Genomic DNA, 21674 nt, shown 5'->3' on the forward strand with positions numbered 1-21674 from the left:
CAGCTCAAACAGGACATTTGCTTGGGCTCTGCACCTGACTTCACTCGAGTGCCGGCATGCCTCAGGGGTGAGATCTACTGCACCCTGTATGGAAGAAAACACTCAGTGGCTCTGACATGTACATTTTATGCTCAGAAAGGATAATACCTAGAGTGTGATGGGACAAATGCCAGTCAGTGTGTAGGGACATAGGAAGCCAGGCAGGAAGACATTCCTTGGCAGGTCTGCAGAGGACACAGAAGAGGAATAATTTAGTGTACCTTGGCTAGCATTAAGCGTTTCGTGGTAGCCTTAGACATTAGGATTGTGGCTGTAGTTAATTCCTCACTAGTGAAGTGGTGATTCTGAATTGAAGGTTGAACGTACCCTCTTTCCATGGGGAGGAATCAAATAACTGCTCCTTAGCTACATTAGTAAGATGTCTTCATCTAGACGAGATGAATCAGAGCCTAAATATTTTTTCAGGCACAGAAAACCATGGGGAAGTAGGACTAGAAGGTACTTTAGGAGGTTTTTCTCCTGCCTGCCTCAGGTATCAGTGCTACCTGCGCCTTTTCTCCCTGATGTATTCTAATATGTTTCTGTGCCTTATGATGAAGGAGATTTCGTCACCCCCTTGGGCAATCCATCCCAGTGTTTCATTGTTCTTTTTTTTCCCTCTCTTAATACTAACCTGCAATGTTCATCACTGTATTTCAGGCCTATCATTTCTTGTCATGTCCAACATAAACACTGAAGATGGGTTATTTTTTCCTTATAATTACCCAAGCAATTATATGACCTAAACAAGCACATCACTAGAAAACTTTATTTTCTAGACAAAATATTCTAAATAAAAAAGGATGAATATTAGTCACTGTTTAAACACTTTCCTTTTGACACTAATTCCAAGTCCTTCGCTAACAGAAATTAGTATTTCTCTTAAGACTTTGAACACTTGTCTTCCAAGATCAAAACATGGCAGTTTAGAGGTGACTGTAAAAGTTTAGTGCCTATTCTAACACAGCGTCTCCAGATTTATGCAAGATAATGAAGTATAGATTTTTACTTAAAAAATGGCTTTTCATTTTCCAGGGACTAGACAAATGAAATGTTTATGCTCTTATGGCTCCATTCCAACCTCTATGGAAGTTTGTTTATACTAATTTAGTACCATCAAACTAGACAAAGAATATAAAAGCCAAAACAAAAAACCTCAACATAAGGCTTTTACTTTTATTACATGAAACTAAACATGTTTTTTCTGCAACAAACATTTAGCTTTATTAGCATTATTAATATGCTCATAACAGGAAAATACCCAAGAGAAAAATACTAATTTATGTTTTCAGCAGAGCCTAGCTGCAGAGACAGTACTGTACTTGAAGAGCCAAGTAGCGTTTGCCTTAGGACTACTATAAGCACTTTAAGTGTATCTAATCACTTTTAGTACTAATCTGACATTCTCATTTGAGAAAATTTCAGTCTACAGTTGTGCTATTCAGATACAAAGTTTTTGCATTGCTTCCATTTAGCTACCTTTTTAAAGTGCTGGATTGGGAAACGCTGTGGTGGTAACAGATTTCATATTCACCTTTGCAACATAGACTTAGCAGTGCCCTGAAATGTTCCATGGCCCAGAGAAATCTTTGAGAGTCTTCCCATTAATTTTAGTAGCATTTGGATCAGATCATATCCATCACATCACGCCATCTGTGTAAATCAGTGTTGTCTCCAACTTACAAGCTCTCTTTAGGCATAATCATATCACTTATTCTGCTTAAGGCAAAAGTCATGAATCCTAAGCTGACGGTAATAACATAAACCAGGAACCTGGAGAGATGTAAACAGCTCAGGGAAGCAGTGTAAGCAAATACTTTGCAATGGAATCTCTCTTTCTCTGGATTACCTCAGTTTTCATTACTGCTGAAATGAATCCAGATTATTCCTCTCAAAAATCCTTGCCTGATCTGGAAAATATTAGGTATTAGGAATACCACAGTGTCCCCTTTCCTGTGCATAAACATGGACAGCCAGAGGGAAGGAACTGAAAAAGCTAACTTTCCATGATTTTACTTTGGTAGTTTTCTTATTTTTATTTCTTATATATTGCCTATTTCATATTTATGATGCTTTAAACAAAAAAAGACACATAAGGAGACACAGCTGGCAAATCCAGAAGAATGCCAACACTGAAAGGCAAAAGAAAATAATCAGCCAGCTATATTTTAGTAATATAGTATCTATCACTCAAAATATAAAACTGCTCACTAAATTACATATACTGATAGATCTACTGTATTCATATAAACTCCTCCTCATTATGGTATAATACCAAAGACTATTCTGGATAAAATCACTGCTGAATTGCTAACAGTTATTTAAAGGAGACAGTCGGGTATGTAGTTAAGTACTCATGTCAGGGCACATTACAATTAAGTACATACATGTGATAACCTGTGTGTAGAATGCTACTCTTGCAGGAAAAGTGTGAGTGACTGATGAAAGGAATTAATTACTCCCAGAATCATTTTTATGTGTAAGTTTGTTGCTTCTAACAGCAAAAATGCCACACACCTTTTATCACTGCATGTATTACTGAAATCTGCAGATAAAGGCCACCTTTGCGTATAGGCTTTATGTTGCTGCTTATCAGTGTTGTGTCTGTGCATCTTCCAGGCAAAATCAGTACTGACAAGGAGAAGTCCCTTATGAATTATGTGGCTATGCACATAGGAGCGAGACTGTAACCCCTAATAAAAGAAGGTAGTGCGTTGTTAATGTCCCTGTAGAAATGAGCATTTTAATTTGTTCTGACCAAGCATGCTGCAAAAACCAGGTAGTTGAAGGCAATGTAAAACACACCATGTCAAATTACCGGTGCGGTTCCAGCCCCGGAGTCTGCAGGAACAGATGTTTCTGCTAACTACCTTAACCCCATGATCTGCTGCTGGGACAGTGCAGTACCCTGCAACCCTCATGTGGAAGGAAATGCTCAACATCTGGGTAGACATCCCAGCAGAGAATTAAACACTAGCTACAACCTGTACTAGGATCATTAGAAGTTTAGAGGAGCTGCAGAATGGGAAGAATAGTGAATAAATGAAAGACTGAAAAGAGTCCTTTATCATTGGGTAACAGCAGTACCTGTAGAAAATTCGATGAAGAGACAAAAATGAAGTGGTAAGATGAGGCTAAAATGCCTTCAGAAAGGGATGTGGTATGAATAACAATGTAGAAGTGTAAATACTTACAAAAATTGAACCAAACCAGGGGTTCTCTTAAAATCCTCTGTCTCTTGTGCAGTTTTGATGTAAGGAAAACTTCAGTGCCCTTAAAAAATTTAGTTCCATAACCAGATTACATCTACAATTAGAGGATTTTAGAAAACAGTCTTTCCTGGAAGTCCTGCATTTTCTGCTGTGGGAAACTGTGTGTGAGCAGGACGACTAATGAGGATAGTAATAGCAACTACTACTTCTAGCAAAGTTATTCTTCCTTTTCTGTCACCTTTGCCTCAATAGGAATAGCTTTCTTATCTGTCTATTATTTGGTGTGTGTGTGTGTGTGTTCTGCCAAGGAAATCTACAACTTTCCAGACTCCATAATATGCTTATCATTTCAGCTCTTTAGTTCTAGCTGCAGTATTAACTGTGGGCTCTGTCATTTGCACTTCAATGCCCGGTAATGAGTTCCAGCAAAACAGATAGAGAGGTTACCATGTCAAGCAGCAACACAATTTTCTGCACTGTACTGCTGTCAAGTGAAGACTCCACATACAGCTCACTCCTGGTTTAGCTCAAACTGCTACATTATTCTTTACAGACCATTATTGTTAAATGTCTCTTGCTGCTGCTGGCATGTACTTGCAACCAAAGAGCAGAACATACACTGCAGCCTAGGCTCCAAGCAAACTCGTATTTCATGTACAACCGGTATGTTTGAACTGATTGAGCCAGATCCTACTTGGAGAGAAGTTGATGGGACCTTTGCCAGGATCCAAGTAAGTGGAGACCTGGCACTGACAAAACCTTCCTTAATCTTTACTGCATTTACCAACTATTTGTCCTCTGTCAGATAAGGTAAGATCATTTTTGCAAATACTTTACGCTCAACAGCTGCCAAAGGTTCTTCCTTAACTCCAGCTGGTTACATGGTTGCTCCATGCTAACATGAATACTTGAGAAGCTATAAAGCAACCTAAACCAAGGAACTGCTTCTGCGTAAGACCAGCATATCAAAGAAACAAGGTGTGGGACAGCCTTTGCCTGGCACAGGGCACTGTGTCACACATCCAGGTCCCACTCAAGACATGAGGGGGCTGCAGTAGTGCACATACAGGGCAGGTCACAGCAGTGGGAATGAAAGTGCAAGAGCAGGACACTGGGATGGTTTCTCATCAGCAACCATGTCAGCTTTTATCTGATCAGAGAATTCATGAAACTCCAGCTTGAATTTACTTCCAACATTTCAATTCTTTGAATATATTTTCCCAAATTACATTTGCTGGGGTAGGGTTAGAAAGGAAGATTTTTCTTCTTCTTGCCTGGGACACAGACTGCTGATGCAGTAAGGGCAGCAGCTGCAGGATAATGTGATATGTAATAGCAATAAACATTTCAGAACGGCGTATTTTACTGACAGACTACTGCAATTTTTTCTCTCCTACATGTGGCAATTGTTTGCTTACAGGAAGTTACACTTCTCCTACATTCACCAGCAGCATGAACTACTGGTAATTAATTACAGTACGTACCAGTACTAGGTACTTATCTGCCCTACATCTTCTAGTATATGTTCATTTGCCCCAAGTACAGCATTCCATAAGCAGAGCAAACATTAGGCAGGTGATCACAACTTGTCCAAGCTTAAATTACAACCCTAAGCAGACAACATACAATCTTAAAATGTTCTTAGCACAAAAAACTATTTTTCGATTCAAAATTCTTTTTAAGCTGGATCCCGTTAAAATGACAATTGTCTACACTGCTAAGAAAGTATTTGCAGTATGCTGTTCTATACCACTTGATTCCTTAAAAATCATTGCGGCTCCTTTCAGATTAGAGATCTGTTAAACTATGTGGACTAAAATTTGGAATTTGTGTCAACAAATCTAGCACCTCTTTAAAGTTAGGCTGAAATAACTTTTGGATGAAACATTGGCATTAACCATCTTAAAGCATAAATATTTTCTTAGGCCTGTTACAAAAAATGTTGGATAAAAAAGCATGAACAACAACAGCTTAATCCAGCCCATGTATCACACCCCTTTTCTGGAATGGGCATGACTCCATTAATTACAGCCTCGCAGAAATTATCACTATGGGAACAGACAGGTACCCCAGGCAGTACCAAGACATTTCGTCTTAGTGCTGGCTCCTCCCGTCAGACCGTGCCTTGGTGGTCCCCTTCCACTGACCTACCCCTAGGGGAGTGACTGAGACATTGAATAATCTCTGCTGTCAACGTAGGAGGTGACAGAATGAGCAGACTCCCCGGATGCTGTTAACAAACCCGCTAAGGAGACGAATGCCTTCAGCTGCACTTTCACACTCTGGAATTGGTTTCAGTATAAAACAAAATCTCCCTTGTAAAAAGCCTAATCTGTAAGAGGAGTACTGATGCTTAACCTTGAGCACTGAATTCTCGCCTTCCTCTTGAGAAATAATGGAAGTTTCTGTCCTGCACGTATGGCTTTCCTCCCATCACCTCTGAAATATTCAAAACACTCCAGGCAGCGCTTTCAAATAAACCATCTCAGTTATCAAAAAATGACATTTTACCTCTTCAATTGGTCAGAGAAAACGCACCTTACAAAAAACTCAATGGTTTTTCACACATGCAGCAATGAATTTACTTTGCAGAAAAATGTCATACTGAATATTCAATCACTTATTTCTAGGGGTCTGAAATTTATTGGAGTAATTGAAGTGGGTGAAGGTATTTTGAATTGTGGGCAAACCTGGCCTTTGTCTAAAATGCTGTACAACACATGTCAGCCTCAAGCAAAATATCTGATAAAACTCCCACTGAACTACCACTTCTCCATATTAATTTAATATTTTACAGGTCTTCTAAAGTTTATATAAAAACAAACGTTAAATTTCCCTTATCCTCCTTTGTCTCTATATGCTACTACTGACAAACGCTTGCTATTTTACCAGTTTATTCCAAAGCCCAGTCCATACTTTATCTGAGGTTACTGTGAGGAACAAATGGGAATGATGACCACTGAGTCTTTGCCTGCTATCCAGAACTCTCATGAGCTTCCCCCAGGAACATACACATCAAAAGCAACCATGATAGGCTTCACCATACAGACTTCTGTGAATTTCTTTCAATTGCTAATAATATAGTTGAAGTAATCTTTTTTCTCGTGGATTTGCATGAGATGATGGAAAACTACTGGTATCAGTAGAGAAGCCCATTGGGAGTCCTAATCATCAATAGTGAGGCTTTAGCTGCTACAGAAGGTCTTCAGCCTGGGAGCAGACCACCTATTTAGCCCCACTCTTCTTGTAGCTGTGATTGCTGCTACCCCTCCTGGCAAGAAAAATATGTTAGAAGCAGCTGCTATCCTTCCTTCTGCTGCTTCCCCTCAGTGGGAGGAAGGCAGAGAGGGTTGCCAACAGTGTAGTGGCTTAGCTAAAGCCAGCTACTTTTACACAACAGCTCAACCATGCAGCCCAGTCTTGCAGGCTGTTACTGCCTGCATGTACAGAAATCTAGATGAGGGCCACTCCTGGTAGGGTGAGGACCCATGGTACTGTCTTTTGCATCATGAACCACCTTGGAGGTAAATAATACTCTATAAACACTTCAATTTCATTCAGCTGCAATATAAAAGACACCCTAATCAATCACTAATGAAGTTCAGAGGTGTTTTTTCACTGTTGACAGCAAGTTATATCAAGTCCAAACATCTTCAAGCACAGTTATCTGGAATTAAGGATGCAGCTCTCCACTCACTTTAATCCATTATCACCATTTTTTGAGCTGTCATCAGAAAAAAGTCTTGCCCTCTCCTTTGTGCTGCACTTCTACTCATATGAGGTGGCTCAGGCAGCACATCTGGCTGAAAATCCACTCCCTCCTTCCCAAATACAAACCAGCCGTAGTTCCCTACTAGCTAGCCAGCACGCTGAACACTAAACTCATCAGTCACTCTGCAGAATTACACTTACAAATGTCAGTAAGTCAATTCAGCGCTAACACTGGACTCAAAAAAATCAGTTTTGTTTGACAGTTCTTACTGCCTTACCACCCGGGAAATGAAAATATCCACATGTCACTGCTAAAAAGACTGTTTCTCATATGTGAAAGAATTTCTAATTTTACATCTTCAGATGGCTGCTAACTGCACGAAAATCTCCATTTATCATCATGTAAATAAGGCCTAGTCCATACAATGCTATGGGATATAGACACATGAGAGAAGGAGATCAAGGAAAGCCCACTTCAAATGAGAAGAGCGAGAAGAAACGCAAACACACAATATCCCAATTTCAGACCCACGAGAAGAAAGGAAAGAAACCACATAATATCCCAATTTGAGACCCATCCACCAAAGACTTGGCAGAAAAGAGGAGCTTTGCACTGAATGGCAAGCTAACAAACTTGAGCTGTGGTAAAGGGTCAGCGGGAACCAGTTTCATAATCCTACTGTGGAATATGCTTGAGTATACATGGATAAAGAAACATAATTTGTGAACCATTTTAGATGCAGTTCCTAAGTTAGACAGTATATATACATATATTTACTCAGTGAAAACATTTGCATTTGGTACTTACTAGAAAGCTTTCACCATAAGCTCCAGTCAAACATTAGTTTGGAGCCAAGATCACATTAACAGGATATAAACTTTTCAGTGGGGTAGTAATACTTAACGAAGTATAGAAAAACAGAAACAGGTCTTTAGGCAAAACACTTTTTTCTCTCAGATTTGATAGGAAGACTAGTATTAATTGCCAGAATTTTAAACTGAATCCTTACCTTTTCAACTGGGGTATTTTCTTCACTTGTTACACTTGCTTTTCTTGATTCATTTTTTGTTCTGCTCAGCCTCCTGGACACTTTTTCTCTAAGCAAAGTGGCATATCCAATATGTTCATAGATGGGGTTTGTTGTCATTTTGGAAATATACTCAGAAGCCTTTGTTTCTATATACAAGGTTATCAAGCCATCTGTAACCAGATCATGGATTGATTCGAATCTTTTCTCCCCAACGAAGTGCTTCCCATCATAGAACAACCTGTAGTTTAAGGTCTGATTACCAAATCTGCAAATAACAGAAAAACAGGAGGGAGACAAGAAAGACAGAGAAGGAAGAGTGAGAAAATTCATACTGGCAAAACACTCAGGAGGTCATTCCACTGACAAGTCTTTATGTCTGGATTACATATGGAATACGCACACAGCTGCAACCAGATCTCTGTGAAGAGACCAATTCAAGTTCAACCCCAAACTTGACTGCATCACATGAACTGGGCTACAGAACTGAGGTCAAGTCTCCACAACAGGCTACAAAACCCAGACATACATGGTTTAAATCTAAATCCTATAGGGACTGTAGCAATCAGAAAGGTATGTTTACATTGACAAGACCTTATAGCGGGATGCATAATTGTGTTAAGGGCTCTTCCATCCCAAAACATTTTTGAGGTGCAGAAAGTGGATGCTTAACTACCATGGACATATTTACAGTCAATGAAGAGAGGCAGGCATCTCTAGCAAGTAATTCCAGTCCTAACCGCCTGAATCACCCTCTGGTAGGAAGCCAGGGAGACTGAGCTCCTAATTCAGGGGTTCAAGTAAAAATCCAAAGTTCTGTGGGATAACTCTGGCCCTGTTTATGGCAGGTGTAATCTATGGGTTGTTTTTGTTAAAGTGTTTTAAAAAGCAAAGTGCTGTAGAAGCACATTCGGTTTATAACACTGAGGTTGGAATCACATTCTTGATTAATGAATTCAAAGATATGACATTAGGTTAAATGGTCCTTATATTGCATCAAATGTGCATGTCTCTGCATGCTTTGCTGGGCATTCAAATAAAACTGTTTAAGTCTCCTACTTTTTTCCCTACATTTTTTCATATGAATTCCCAATTTATAATCAAATTTTGATTCTACAAATAATTATCCAGATGGATTTAGAAATCACGCTGTTGTGTCAAAACAACAGGCACTTTGCCATTAATTCCCATCCTGTAGCAGCTCTTTTTATTCTTTTTTTTTTAAATGTCTCTCTAAAACCCTAAAAAATTATGTTTGTTCTTTTTCAGCTGACAAAAGTTGCTTTTAATTTACACCACTTTTTAGTTGGCATGACTCACCGGCTTTTCCTGCTCCACCATCTGCACATCAATATGAATTCTGAGGATGATTTCAGCGCCGTATCACAGCTACTTGGGCTAACTCCTTAAAGGATTTTTTCTTTCTAGCTTAGCAGCAGAAGACTACAAATACAGACTTTTCTTTTGTGTGTATCTTACAGAAGTAATAATGCTATAAAAATTCCAAAATACCACCAATGAGTTTGTTTTGTCCTCTTGCCACTAACATACAACAGCTTTAAGACTGTTGCATGGGCAGGTTCTGAATGGCACAGCTGAGCCAGGAGGGGCCGTATTTTCAGGGAAAGGCAACTGTGAGGGGAAGTGAGGTTGCAGCTTGGGCTCTCCCTGAATTTTTCATTCAGTTGAATAGCAGGCTCTTAGTTCTTTGAGCAGCATCATCCCATGCTGCACACTGTACTTCTACAGCAATCTTGAATTCCAGTTAGGGAAGAAAACCAAAGACCAGCATGCTGCCTTTGACAGCTGGTCAGCCACTGGACTTCATGATTTTCTACCAGGTTTATCCAGGGTTAATATTGCCAATGGTTGCTGAAGTTTGTGTACAACACATCACTGAGCTCAGAGGACAACCTGGCTGTGCCCTCTGCTAGGACGCTCTCCTGTTCTGTACTCATTCACATCTCTTAAAAAATTTCCAAGGAGAAGCTCCATCTTTACAATGCTCAACTCTAGGTAGCAAAAATACTGAAAATGGGCGCAGTCTGCTCCTGAAAAGGGAAATTCCTAGCCAAGTGCTGAAGTACTGATTGAATTGCTGTAATGCTGTGATAGTCAAACTGCTGACGAGAGGGTGTAAAATCATTCTGACACCATGAAGTATATTAAGTAACAGTGGGCATAGTCTTCAAAGGGACAGATATAACCCCCTCCATTAAACACATTTACATTTGAACTATGAGCCTCTGTTTAAAACAGCATTACCTCAGAGCAAGAGTATAGCAGCCGGGTTGCCGCTGGCTTTCTCTAAGAATGTATGCGCCTTCTACACCAGCAAGTATTTCATCTGCTTGCTCCCGAGAAATGATCCCGTGAAACCTAAGGGAAGACATTTCAGTGACTTACAGAACAATCTGACCAGAAACACCTGCTCCTCCACCCCAGAAACCATTTGAAAACTTCTGCAGTGCACAGGATCATGGTCTAAGCCATCAGGACAGCATCCAAGCATCTGAAAGTGGCAAGGCAGTCATCCAGCCCAGGCAAGTCCAGAGTAGAGACAAAACAAAAGTTACATAGTATATGCAGTTTCAGTCAATGTAACACTCAACTGCACCCAAAGATTATTTTCTGTAACTGCCCCATCTTCCCACAACTTTCCTCCTTTACCAGTCAGTGCCCCTCTTCCTTGTTTCCTTTCTAGAGGCTTTCCAACAGAATTTAAAACTAGGCACAAAGGCATTATTTTTTTTAAAATGGAGATGACTTAAAATTAAAATGAGAGATAATTCTTATTATGTTTGCTTTATTTTTATATTAACATTGCTTCCTCAGATTTGTAAGGGAAACTGAGATACAAATTGGCATCAATTATTCAAAATTCTTTTCTGCATATATTAAAGTAGAAGATGCAGAGTAGCCTCCAGAAAAATAGTTTGCTTCCTTTCAATGAGTTCCTCATTCAGTGTTGGAAAAAAGTGGTATTTCTCTTGATTCTTTTGTCATTGCTATTTTAAGAAAGAAAGAGGCTCTAGGATGCACAATTAACCTTACAATAATCAATATTTAGTGGTGATCTTTCCATAGGTACAAATGCGGTTTTTCAGCAGTTTGAGTCTTAACTCCTATGTACATTTTCCTAGCTGATAGGTCTCCAGTGGTCTTCTCAGAGGTTTTGGAAGTTTCTATTTTTGCTGCTGTCTGAAAAAAGGCACTAAAATGTACTGGCCTTCAGCATTTTCTCTTTTCTGACAATACATATGAAGTGGCACATTTCTAACACCGCCTCTGGCTTGGCAGTGAAAGAGGAGAAAAACACATTGGATGTAAATGCAATTGTCGTTGAGTTCTCTTTACGTTGTCTTTCACAACTAACGCATGTTGGAAATACTAGGTTTAGGTGATCTTTCCAGAATGACTTTTTATTCAAAATGATATAAATTAATTCATACTTCCTGTCTGTACTGGACACACACACACTCTCATTCACTGCCACATCCAAATTGAAACAAGCATCTCCTAGATGACATAATATAAGCATATCTTCATCAGTAAAAAACTCATGGCAATTCATAACTCTAGTTAAAAATAATGAGCATAAGCTATTCGCTACCAGAAGCTCATTATAAAATACAGCAGCCTTTAGGTTAGATATTAGGACAAAAGCTCTCCTGGTGATCAATTTAAGAAATCCCTGGGACAGGATACTTGGGGCATCTGTGAAATTAATTTTTAACTATGGGTTGTAAGCACTGGCTAATCCAAGCTTTCTCATGGATATTTTTGGTACATTTTTATAAGGGCATAAACCCAGCTTGTACATGGTACAAGAGCCCCTGAACTCAGACGCATGTCTCTGATAGAAGCCAACAAGAAATGCTTACAGAAGGAGTACAGGAAGCAGTGACATATTTCTTTCACTTCATATCCCTGTCCATCCATCCATCCATCACCGGTTTAGCCAAAAGTTATGTCCAACCAGTTGTGACCTTTCCCTTCTTGAAACTGAGAATCTTACTTGTAAACCCTTTAATATCTTCATGCTTTTGGCCTCTGCAGCACCATGTGGCAATGAACTTGAGAGGGACACTGTGCATGTCCCTCTCCTGGACACCTGCTGAGGAAGACCTGTTGATTTTCCTCTTATGACAGAAGCTGCATCCCTTTGGCCCACTGTTGTTGCACTTTGCTGTACCTTTCATTTCTTCTATAACCTTCCTAAAAAGGAGGGAGGAGGGAAGGGGTAGGAGACGGACCAGAATACGTGCACTCTTTAAAATGCAGCCACATCACAAATACAGTAGTATAATTATGGGGTTTTTTTCTGTTTCTTTCCCTAGAAATTTCTGACTCTTTTTCCAAGCACTACTGAACACTGAGTCAATTGCTTTTATAGGACTGTCTCAGTGGTTCTGAAATCTTCTTTCTGAATGATAATAACTAATGTGATCCTGCCTGGGCAGGTTCACCGAGGTGACTTCTTACAGTTCCTGCTAGCCCTGCTGCTCCACAAACCCAGAATATGTCAACAGCCAGGCTGGTTCCTCCATGAGAGTTCGCAGTAATGGTTTTACAAATCCTGCTGTAGTTAGTGCGATGGGTTACTTGGCTAGTTACAGTCTTCAGCTCTGCTGTACTTTAGTGGCTAGATCTGAATTTCTTGTTGTCAAAGACAGTATTTAAAAAATGAAACTTCAGTAATTACGGGCAAAGTTACTGGCTCTTGAGGGTTTGTTTTGGTAGAAAAGGATGATTAAACACAGATGATGTGTCTGGGATGGAAGAAAAAATAGAACATGGAACCTAAGCAATTTAGCTAGTGATAAGGGCTTAGGGCCTCAGCAGATTACCTTAGTAAAGGCCAAATGCCAGATCTGGGTGGTTGCTGCAGTGGCTATGCCCTTCACCTGCCCAGATCTCCATGGCAATGCAGGATCCAGCCCCTTTCAAGTTATTTATCGGCAAGAAGACTGCTGAGCACAAAGGAATTGTAACCTAGAGGTCTGTTATTTTCCTCACAACAAAAATACACCTCTTCTTTTGGTATCTCAAACCTTGTTACTTTAGCAGGGAGAACGGCATTTACACATGCAGTAGTATACACGCATACTTCCACAACCATGTGGTGGTGAAAGCATAGTAACACACAAAATGGCAGTGAGAAAGGCAAGCGGCTTCTCTCCTCCCCAGACCACTGCAGAACCACCGGGAGGTTTAAGCGACAACCAAAATAAAAGGAAGAAATACTCCAGACAATATTTTTTTCCCTAACTGTCCTGAGAAAAGCCAACTGAATATGCAGGCTCACATAGCAACACTTCTGAGCAGCAGGACTGGACTGTAACATGGCTAAATGATTAGTTTTTCAATATATTTAGCTCCCAGTTGAAGTGAAAGGTAAATTAAAGTTTATTAACTTCCATTGTGTCTTTTTTTTTGTTTTGTTTTTGTTCTAGAACAACAACTTTTGGATACACTCAACAGATACTTAAAAGAGGAAAACACTTACTCTCTTCCATAATACTTTGGTCTGTTCTCCACCTAAAGTTTTAAAGAAAGGGAAAAAAATATTAAAAATGTACCCAATTTTAAACAAACTGCACAAAAATAAATTATGCTTGATCATTAATGCAGACTATGGCACCATCTAAGTGATGAAATTCTGCACATTCAGAAGTGTGACTGGAACATGACTACACAGAACAGAAAAATGAAAACAGAAGAGGTGGTTTTATTGATGGATTTCTGGGAAGAACAACATGGTGAAAAAACAGAACTACACATAATTGTATAAAATCTGATCAAATGGGTAAGAGAGTAGTTTACTGCTGTTTTGCCGATCTAGTATTTATAATATAAAGTAAGATTATTTCTGTTACGCACCTTTTAGCTTCTTAAAAAACATTTTTTTGCCTGTATGCAGCAACTGACTGAAAAGAAAAAGTTTAATATTCTCGGGATAAACAAGGTTTCTGGGTTTAAAGCTAGGCTTGAAGTCTCAAGCGCTCGCGGGCCTGATCACCGAGAGCTGCTGGCAGGACTCGCAGGTATTTTCAGGAGCTTTGCACCAAGTTTTAGGAATGCCGTGTGCTTATCCACGAGCTCCGGGTACGCCAGACGCTTCGCCTGGTTCCTCAGACCCCAGCCCTTTGCCGAGCTCCCCCAGGGGCGCTCCCCGGCCCGGGAGCCCCTTCCCTCAGGCGCTGCCGGAGCAGGCCCGGGCGCGGCGGAGGCGGGAGCCCGCAGGCCGGCAGGGGGCACGGCTGCCCCAGCCTTGGCGCCCGGCCTGCTGTCGCCCCGGCCAGCTCCGCTACTACCTCGGTCCTGAGCATCGCCAATTAACTTTCAGATTTTTCAGACGTATTCCTATGTCCGCATTCCCTTAAGGGTCTTTCTGAAGAGACGCTCTCTCTCCAGCTACGGCATTTATGAATCTGAGCGGGCTGCAACTTCAGCCAGCGCTGTCACGCCTAAGCATGACCAAACGTAACGCCAGCCGTACGTAAGGCCTCCCGATTATTAAAAGTTATCTGAGCACATACTTGAGTAAAGCTGCCCAGATCAATGGAATTACTGCTTCATAAGTACACCCCCCCCCCCCACACACACACACAGAAAAATGGTGCTTTCAACACCAATCCATCCCTTAGTATAAACCCAATGAATGTTCACCATTTAACCTGCCTGGAAACAAGCACCCTTGCTTTGATTGTGTCTCACTGCCTCGTACAAAATCTAAATTGATGAAGGTCTTTTACTTCTCTGTAGCCAATGTATAAATGTCACGGTTTTGACTGAATAATCTGCATGCCACGCGCTAACCGAAGGGGCTGACGTCCCGCCCTGCAGCCACCCAGGCTGCGGAGCTGCGCAAGATGCACCGAAATCTGCACGAGATAATGAGAATCGTCAACGGCAGACCTATGGGACTTCAGGTCCTTACTGTGCTTCTTCCCAGCTTGGTATTTCTCTTCTAGCACGGCACTAACAATAGCGGTATCACACCCTTGAAACTCCTGCCTCGGAATAATACCTTGCTACAAACATTTTTGAGCTCCGAGGGGCAGGAGAAGAGCAAAAAGCAAAAGGAAAAGTGAAGAGAGGGCAAAATCAAAGGAATCGCTGAGTGCCGGTGCTGTGTTTCTGTGTATCTGAAAAATCAAGACAATGCCGTATTACCTCAGAAAGGAGGCTGGTCATATGTTCATCTTTAGCAGTGCTACATTATTTATTATTTTGGAACTGTGACTGTGCTGCCTTCCTGCCATTCTTATAGATCTTAATGACCTTCAAAGCATATATTTAACTGGGAACTTAATTAAAAAATGGGTATCAGAAGCTGGGTTAGGTAAGACCACCACATGCAATCTTCTCTTTCATGGTAACAAAGGCCACTCAGTACACTGAAAATAGTGACAAGGAACAAACATAAACTTTCATTCCCACAGAAAGCCCAATAAAACCTTTATACCACAGAAGGTAAAGCATGACTTTCGTCTAGGATTCAGAATCCGCTTCTGTTTAAAAACATGGATTTGCCTTGATCGTACGTGTACAGAGAATAAAACCCCAACACTTTCAATCTACCTCAGAAAGATAAAACAGTACTACAACTCACCCTCAAAATTACCTGTAAGCACAAGTTCCCCCCCAAATATAAATATATATATCTATAAGAGAGCAGTCTGGAAATAACCCCTTGAGCAAATAGAGGCACATTTTGTATCCTTCTCAGAACACCACTTATACGTAAATACAAATGTAGCTGTGAAATTCTCATTTAACTAGCAATTGACTGAACTGGACACTGTGGTTAACACTTTTCCTGCTATTCATGAGCGACAAAATCTGCTCTTCTGAGAACCTACACAAAGCCCATCAAATCCTATATTATTCCTCCTTTTCCATAAAACAGAAACCTTCACTCCATCATTTTTTAGCATCCATCTATGTGTCTAAAATAGCCACAACTTCAGCACTTGGCTTTAGGCAAGAAAGATACTGTAGTATCTCAAATGAATCTCCAGATCTACCAGACCATTCAGATGCCCCAGAATCTAAAAATCCTCCTGTGTGCTCACCGCAACCCATAATAATAATTTCTCTCCCAACCAACCTGACCACTAGGAACAAACACAAAGAAACAAAGTTAAAGCAAGACAAAAGATCAAAATAACATCAGGGTCTCTAGTTCAAAACCAGAATGTCAGACTGAACCTGGAAATAAACCAAAAGCCTGCACAGTTGATGGAGCAGAGGCTTAAAAATATCAAAGGGGCCAGTAGGTCTGTTTTGTGCCAACTGCAGACACTGTACAAACTTCAAGGGAAATTCTATATATCCCAGAAGGCAAAGGTGACTGAAAGTCAGTTGGGATTAGCTTTTCCTCTCCTGCTGTAAATGGGTTTGCACACACAAAGTCAGGCAGATCCACCTAAGAGAATTCTTAGTGGTGGGAAGAACAGAAAATCCACAGGTAGAAAAGTGACTGTTCCCTGATGGTAGGGGCCCAGAATAACCAACCTTATTCTGAGGACATACACACTTTAGGTTTCTTGCATAGACAATGGCTATGAAGAACCCTTTCATCACTTTCCATATAGCCCGTACAGTTCCTTGTTCAAAAAAGGGCCACCTTTTCCAAGTGACCTGTTGCTTTTATCCATCACTCTGGCCCATCTCCCTAGACACTGAGCAAGGGGAGAGACCAGAGGGTTTGAATCATTTAGGACTCTCATGCTAATAGACAAAAACAAAGTACAAAACTGAGGAAAATCACGTAAGGCAAATAATAGGTCTTCACACTAGTGAAAATATATTTTGCCTTAAAGAGCTCCACAGCTTGCTTTTATTAGTCCCATACAGAGGATAAATTAAATGGGCTCTCTCTCGCTCCCCTAAAAGTAAGTGGCAGCTTTCAATTCAAATGTGAGATGGTAATTTTCTGGCTTAGAAAAAGGTATTAATGCCAATCTCAACCCAAAAATGTTGTTGCAGAGCAGGCATTTCTGATCATCGTTCCAGAAACCACGGGGAAAACGCTGAAAATTACTACTGAAATTCATAGTTGTACAAATTGTGAATCAGCAGTGAATGCCAAAATTGTTTAAAACTAACGTGAAGTTGATCAGGAAATAAGATGGATGGTGAAACAGCCTAAATCACTACTAATCCAGTACTCTTACAAAGCCAGCAACATTCAGTGGCATCTATTCTTGAAGCATATTCAAAGAGAAATGAAACCCAGTACAGCTCTCCTGGCACTCTCCAAAGGCCTTGGGAAGCACATATTTTTGAGACTCTGCATACTCCAGCCTTGACTTCCAGCCTGCCAAACCTGATTGCCTGTCCCCACCCCAAAAAAAAACCCTGACTCGTACACTTTGTCTAGTTTTACAAGTTTGGTACCTCCCCGCCACCCCCCCACCCCCCCCCCTTCCCCCAATGTTACAGCATATTCTTCAAGATATGGAGTTAGCTGCACTGGGGTTTGAAGTCAACACTGAGAAGGAAATGTGTCTTCTTAAAAAAAATACCATTAGCTATCTAAAATAATCTAAGCTAATTCAATATATTATGTTTACATAATTTTGAAAGTTACTGAATTTTAATACCCTGGGATTTGTGGCTCCTCTTTTGGCCAGGATGGTTTAGGCCTGGCATGACATATTCCTGCTAATGTACAGATTATTGTATTAAGATCTTACACCACTCTGCAAGATAACTCATCACAAAACTACTGGGAATCATGCAGGCAGGAGGTGAGCATCCCCTAATGTGATAGATTTTCATTGCAAGCATTGATACCCAAACCACACTGCACTGAAGATTTGAAGATACCCTGAAGAATTCTTTCTGCACAAGTACTACCACAAAAATAAGATAAACCTAATTTCAGAAAAAGCAAATTTCTCTTCAGCTTCATTGCACAAGACATATTTCCTTACCCAGTGGCCAAAGCTGAAATCTAGAAATGTTGGAATGAAAATTTAGAAATCCATCTAGGACAGCAATCTGCCTGTAATTCGGAAGGGCCAACATGGCATAACATTGTCCATCTACCTATTTCATCCACTCCCTTAACACATCCATGAAGAGAGTATAAAAAGGAAGGGAAACAATAAGGTGGGTAGCTGCACCTGGCTTTCTGTTCTTCTCTCCAGTACACAGAAGGAGCAGAGAAACAAGATCCAAGAGTTAATAATGTTAGTATGATCACTCAGAGCAGGCAGTGAGGCATTTTCCCAAAGGAAGTTTAATCTGATATATTTTCTGTTTGGAACAATCCTAATTATTTTTCAGTAATTCTAGTTGACTAGATATAAATAACGTTTCTCAGCTCAGTTTGACATGAAGAGAAATAAAAGAGTTGTAAGAGAAGCTTTCAAGACAAGCCCAGTAAACCCAGAAAAGTTTATTGCCTGCATTGTTCAGCTTTTGGCAGAATTGTCATAAGCCAACCGCAAACTTTAGCCTTACAATCAAGAACCAAAAAGTATTAAGGAAGATTGTAAGCCTCCATTAAATGGAATGAAGTAAAAAACTATGTTGCATTTCATTACTCCTATAACATAATTTTGCCTTCAAATTCTTCTTAAAGAAATTTCTACGTAGATGAATTAGCGTGTCTAACTTTCACTCCGAATAGGACAAATTATTTCACGTGAATGACTCTTAAGCAATTTAAATTGGGAGAACATTCTTTTTGAAGGGAAGTATTAATCTAACTGTTTTACTACCTTTTTACCACTTCTTTACTATTACCTTATCAGGCTCTCTGGCATCAACATTTTCAAAGAGAAGCAACTCTTGGTTTTGCAGAAAGTATCATATCATAAAGCCTGTTGCTAATTTTGTTAGTAGGAGTAGCAGCAGTGTAAAATCTGTACTCCCTGGCCAAGGACAGGCCAATTATAGACACGCTATGTACATACATGACAAAATGATAGTTTTCTCCCCTAGGATTTTCAGTCAATGGCATTCAGCATGACTGACGGGACAGGCTTCATATGACAGAGCCCATCCAGCACATGTAACTCCATGAATACATTCATGTACTTTGACTGTGTGATGAGGGAGGCACAAAGACGTACCTCAAAAAGCAACTAGCAGTGCACAAGCCCCCGGAACATATTCCACCCGTGTTTCAGAGGCTCTCCAGAGAGAAAGGTGACATGAACAGTTTTGTAAGCCTGCATCTCCTTTTGTCATTCAGTCACAGAGCCATGCCAACGCCATCGTTAGGGCCACTTGACGGACATACATTCAGCCACGTGACAGCAAGGGACTACAGTGGCTCCAAGAAAGTAGCTGGGAGCAAGATGTCAAAATCATTCAAAATACCAGAGGGACGATGACTAGACAGGTCTCTGCAGAAAAGGATCCTGGCATCGTTACAGATTATAAAATGAACATGAATCACTGATGCTGTCTCTTGCAAAAACTGCCAAAACCAGAATGTCATACTGGGGTATAAAAATAAGAGTGTGGCCAACCTTAAGAGTAATCCTTAGAGTAATCCTCTCCTTGCAATGTCCACTCAGAAAGCCTCTAGCTGGAATACCGAGAGCGGGTTTGGCCACCACATCTCAAGAAAGACTGAAGCAAGTAACTGGAGCAAGCGGGTATCTAGCAGCTGTGAAAGACATGAAAAGAGACTGGCCTAAAGAAAAGGAGACAGAGAGCGGCTGTAGGAAACAGGTAGGAAAAAGGCTGATTTCAAAAGGAAAGAAAAGAATTTGTTCTCTGTGTGCTTACTAGACATGACAGGGAGTAATAGGCTCAAATGGCAAAAAAGAAGATAGATCTTAGGAAGGTGTTACAAATAATGAAACACTAAATAAATAAGCAGAGGTGGTCATGAAATCTTCAGCCTTGAAAGGCTTTAAGAAAAGGATATGCAAACATCTCTTCTTGATGCAGGGATGACAACCTCCTCCAGCACCAAGATAACACAATCCAGGCTGTTCTTCATCTCTACCTGGACTGCTCTCAGGAGACAGGGATTAGCCAGGAGCAGACTGATTGACTTCTATAAATCGCATACAAAACTGCAATAATACCATGACTCTGCCCACTTCTGTGAGGCTCTCGGGAGTGAAGGCAGCAGGGAGAAGGCAGTAGACTGTGTTGTGTTCTAGAGGAGAAAGCCAAACCTTCAAGTGATAAACTGGTCACCACTTACCTAAATAACAAAAGTCAGTTTAAATCTATCAGCATAGCAAAGCACCAAATTGTGTTTGATGTATTTCTAAAAAAATGTTCTGCGGTAAAATTTACAGTGCTGGGGAAAAGGTAGGAGTGGAGTTCTTCACTCCCAAGAATAACATAAAAGGAAAGACAGAAGTGAAGGACACAAAGAATGTTTTTATGAACTGCTGCTCAGAGCTGCACAGCTCTGCTCTGACGATGTGCTGTAACCTAGGGAGAAGGTAAGATGCAGAACAACTCTTTTGCAGAAGGATAATGCATCGCCAACACAGGAAGCTCAGCAGCTCTGGCTGGTACTGTGGCACTTAACTGCAGGCCGACTTCCACTTAAACAAGGTTATTTCTGTAATTTTTAAAAGACAATGAATTCAAAAAGAATTGAGTTTGCTTGTTTGTTTACTTGCTTGTACCAAACTTTTAAAAGAGCTGCTTTATGTCATCCTTTATGAGGGTATTTTTAACTCAGGTTTGTTTCCTATCTATGACCTTGAGCAAACTGTCCAGCAGCCAATAATCAATATGCCAGACAAAACACTATAAACTCCAGAAGGTAACAAAAATCTCCCCCAACACAGACATCTGTTATTGCTACTAAACCAGAATATATTTCTGTATATATTCAGCTCCAATGGAAAAGAGCAAGACTGAACAAGTAAAAAAAAAAAAGCAAATATTTTCTCACCTAGTAAAGAAAATAATGTACTCCTGAACATGGGATAAAATAAACTGAAATAAATCTTAATCAAGAAGGCTGCTGCTGCTAAACAGTTGGGGAGAGAGGGTCAGGTTCAAACAACTTCAACAGCAAAAGCAGGAGTCACCTATTCTGTTATGCAGCTTCCATTCACACAGTAAGGACATCATTAAATCTAAGAAGGAATATCGATGTTACCTTGAATGCAAGATGAAAATTTTGAATACAGCATTTAAACGGCACTCTTTTTTTTTTCCCCAAGAATCATGTGTTGAGTCATTTAAATGGGAAGAAAAATATCTCCAGCAGAAGCAGACAAATGCAGTAAGCAATACCAATGCCCTAAACGCTGCTTGCAGTTCTGTAACCTGTGAGAAGCGCTGAAACATTCCTATTACACATGCCACAGCAGTCCACAGTACATCTGTACAAACCTGCTGGTGTTATGTCACCTACCATAATGCATCCCCAAAAGCCATGCTTCCCAACCAGCTCACTGCTACTATCTGACATAAACTTGTAGCCTTTCAGCAAGATGTCTGCTGAATGCACTTGTAAAGTGCCAAACAAATGTTTATAACCAGTCTGCTGGTTATAAACTCAAGCATGGGCTGTAAGTGTAGAAGGAAAATCAGGAAACAACCCATGAGACCTGAGCATGGATGGGGTAGGAGGAAAATGAGGAGGAGGGGACCTTAGACAAGCCCCTGCACAGCAACGTGGGGTGTGAGATGCACTGCCACTTCATTACTGGGAGAACACCTCTGCACGGGCACAGGG

The 21674-nt window shown here is 40.5% G+C and overlaps 1 protein-coding gene across 3 annotated transcripts in view; it reads right to left on the reverse strand.

Moving 5' to 3' along the window:
• CHN2 (chimerin 2) overlaps positions 1-21674 on the reverse strand; it is a 163368-nt gene that overhangs the window by 59319 nt on the left and 82375 nt on the right. For all 3 annotated transcript variants that reach the window (XM_055707932.1, XM_055707931.1, XM_005445781.4), the window contains 3 exons: positions 13500-13531; positions 10256-10369; positions 7973-8258 (listed from right to left, as the gene is read on the reverse strand). In XM_055707932.1, the coding sequence (XP_055563907.1) occupies positions 7973-8258; positions 10256-10369; positions 13500-13531 (432 nt within the window). The remainder of the gene's footprint in view (positions 1-7972; positions 8259-10255; positions 10370-13499; positions 13532-21674) is intronic.

Source organism: Falco cherrug, chromosome 4, assembly GCF_023634085.1.
Source record: "Falco cherrug isolate bFalChe1 chromosome 4, bFalChe1.pri, whole genome shotgun sequence".
NCBI lineage: Eukaryota > Metazoa > Chordata > Aves > Falconiformes > Falconidae > Falco > Falco cherrug.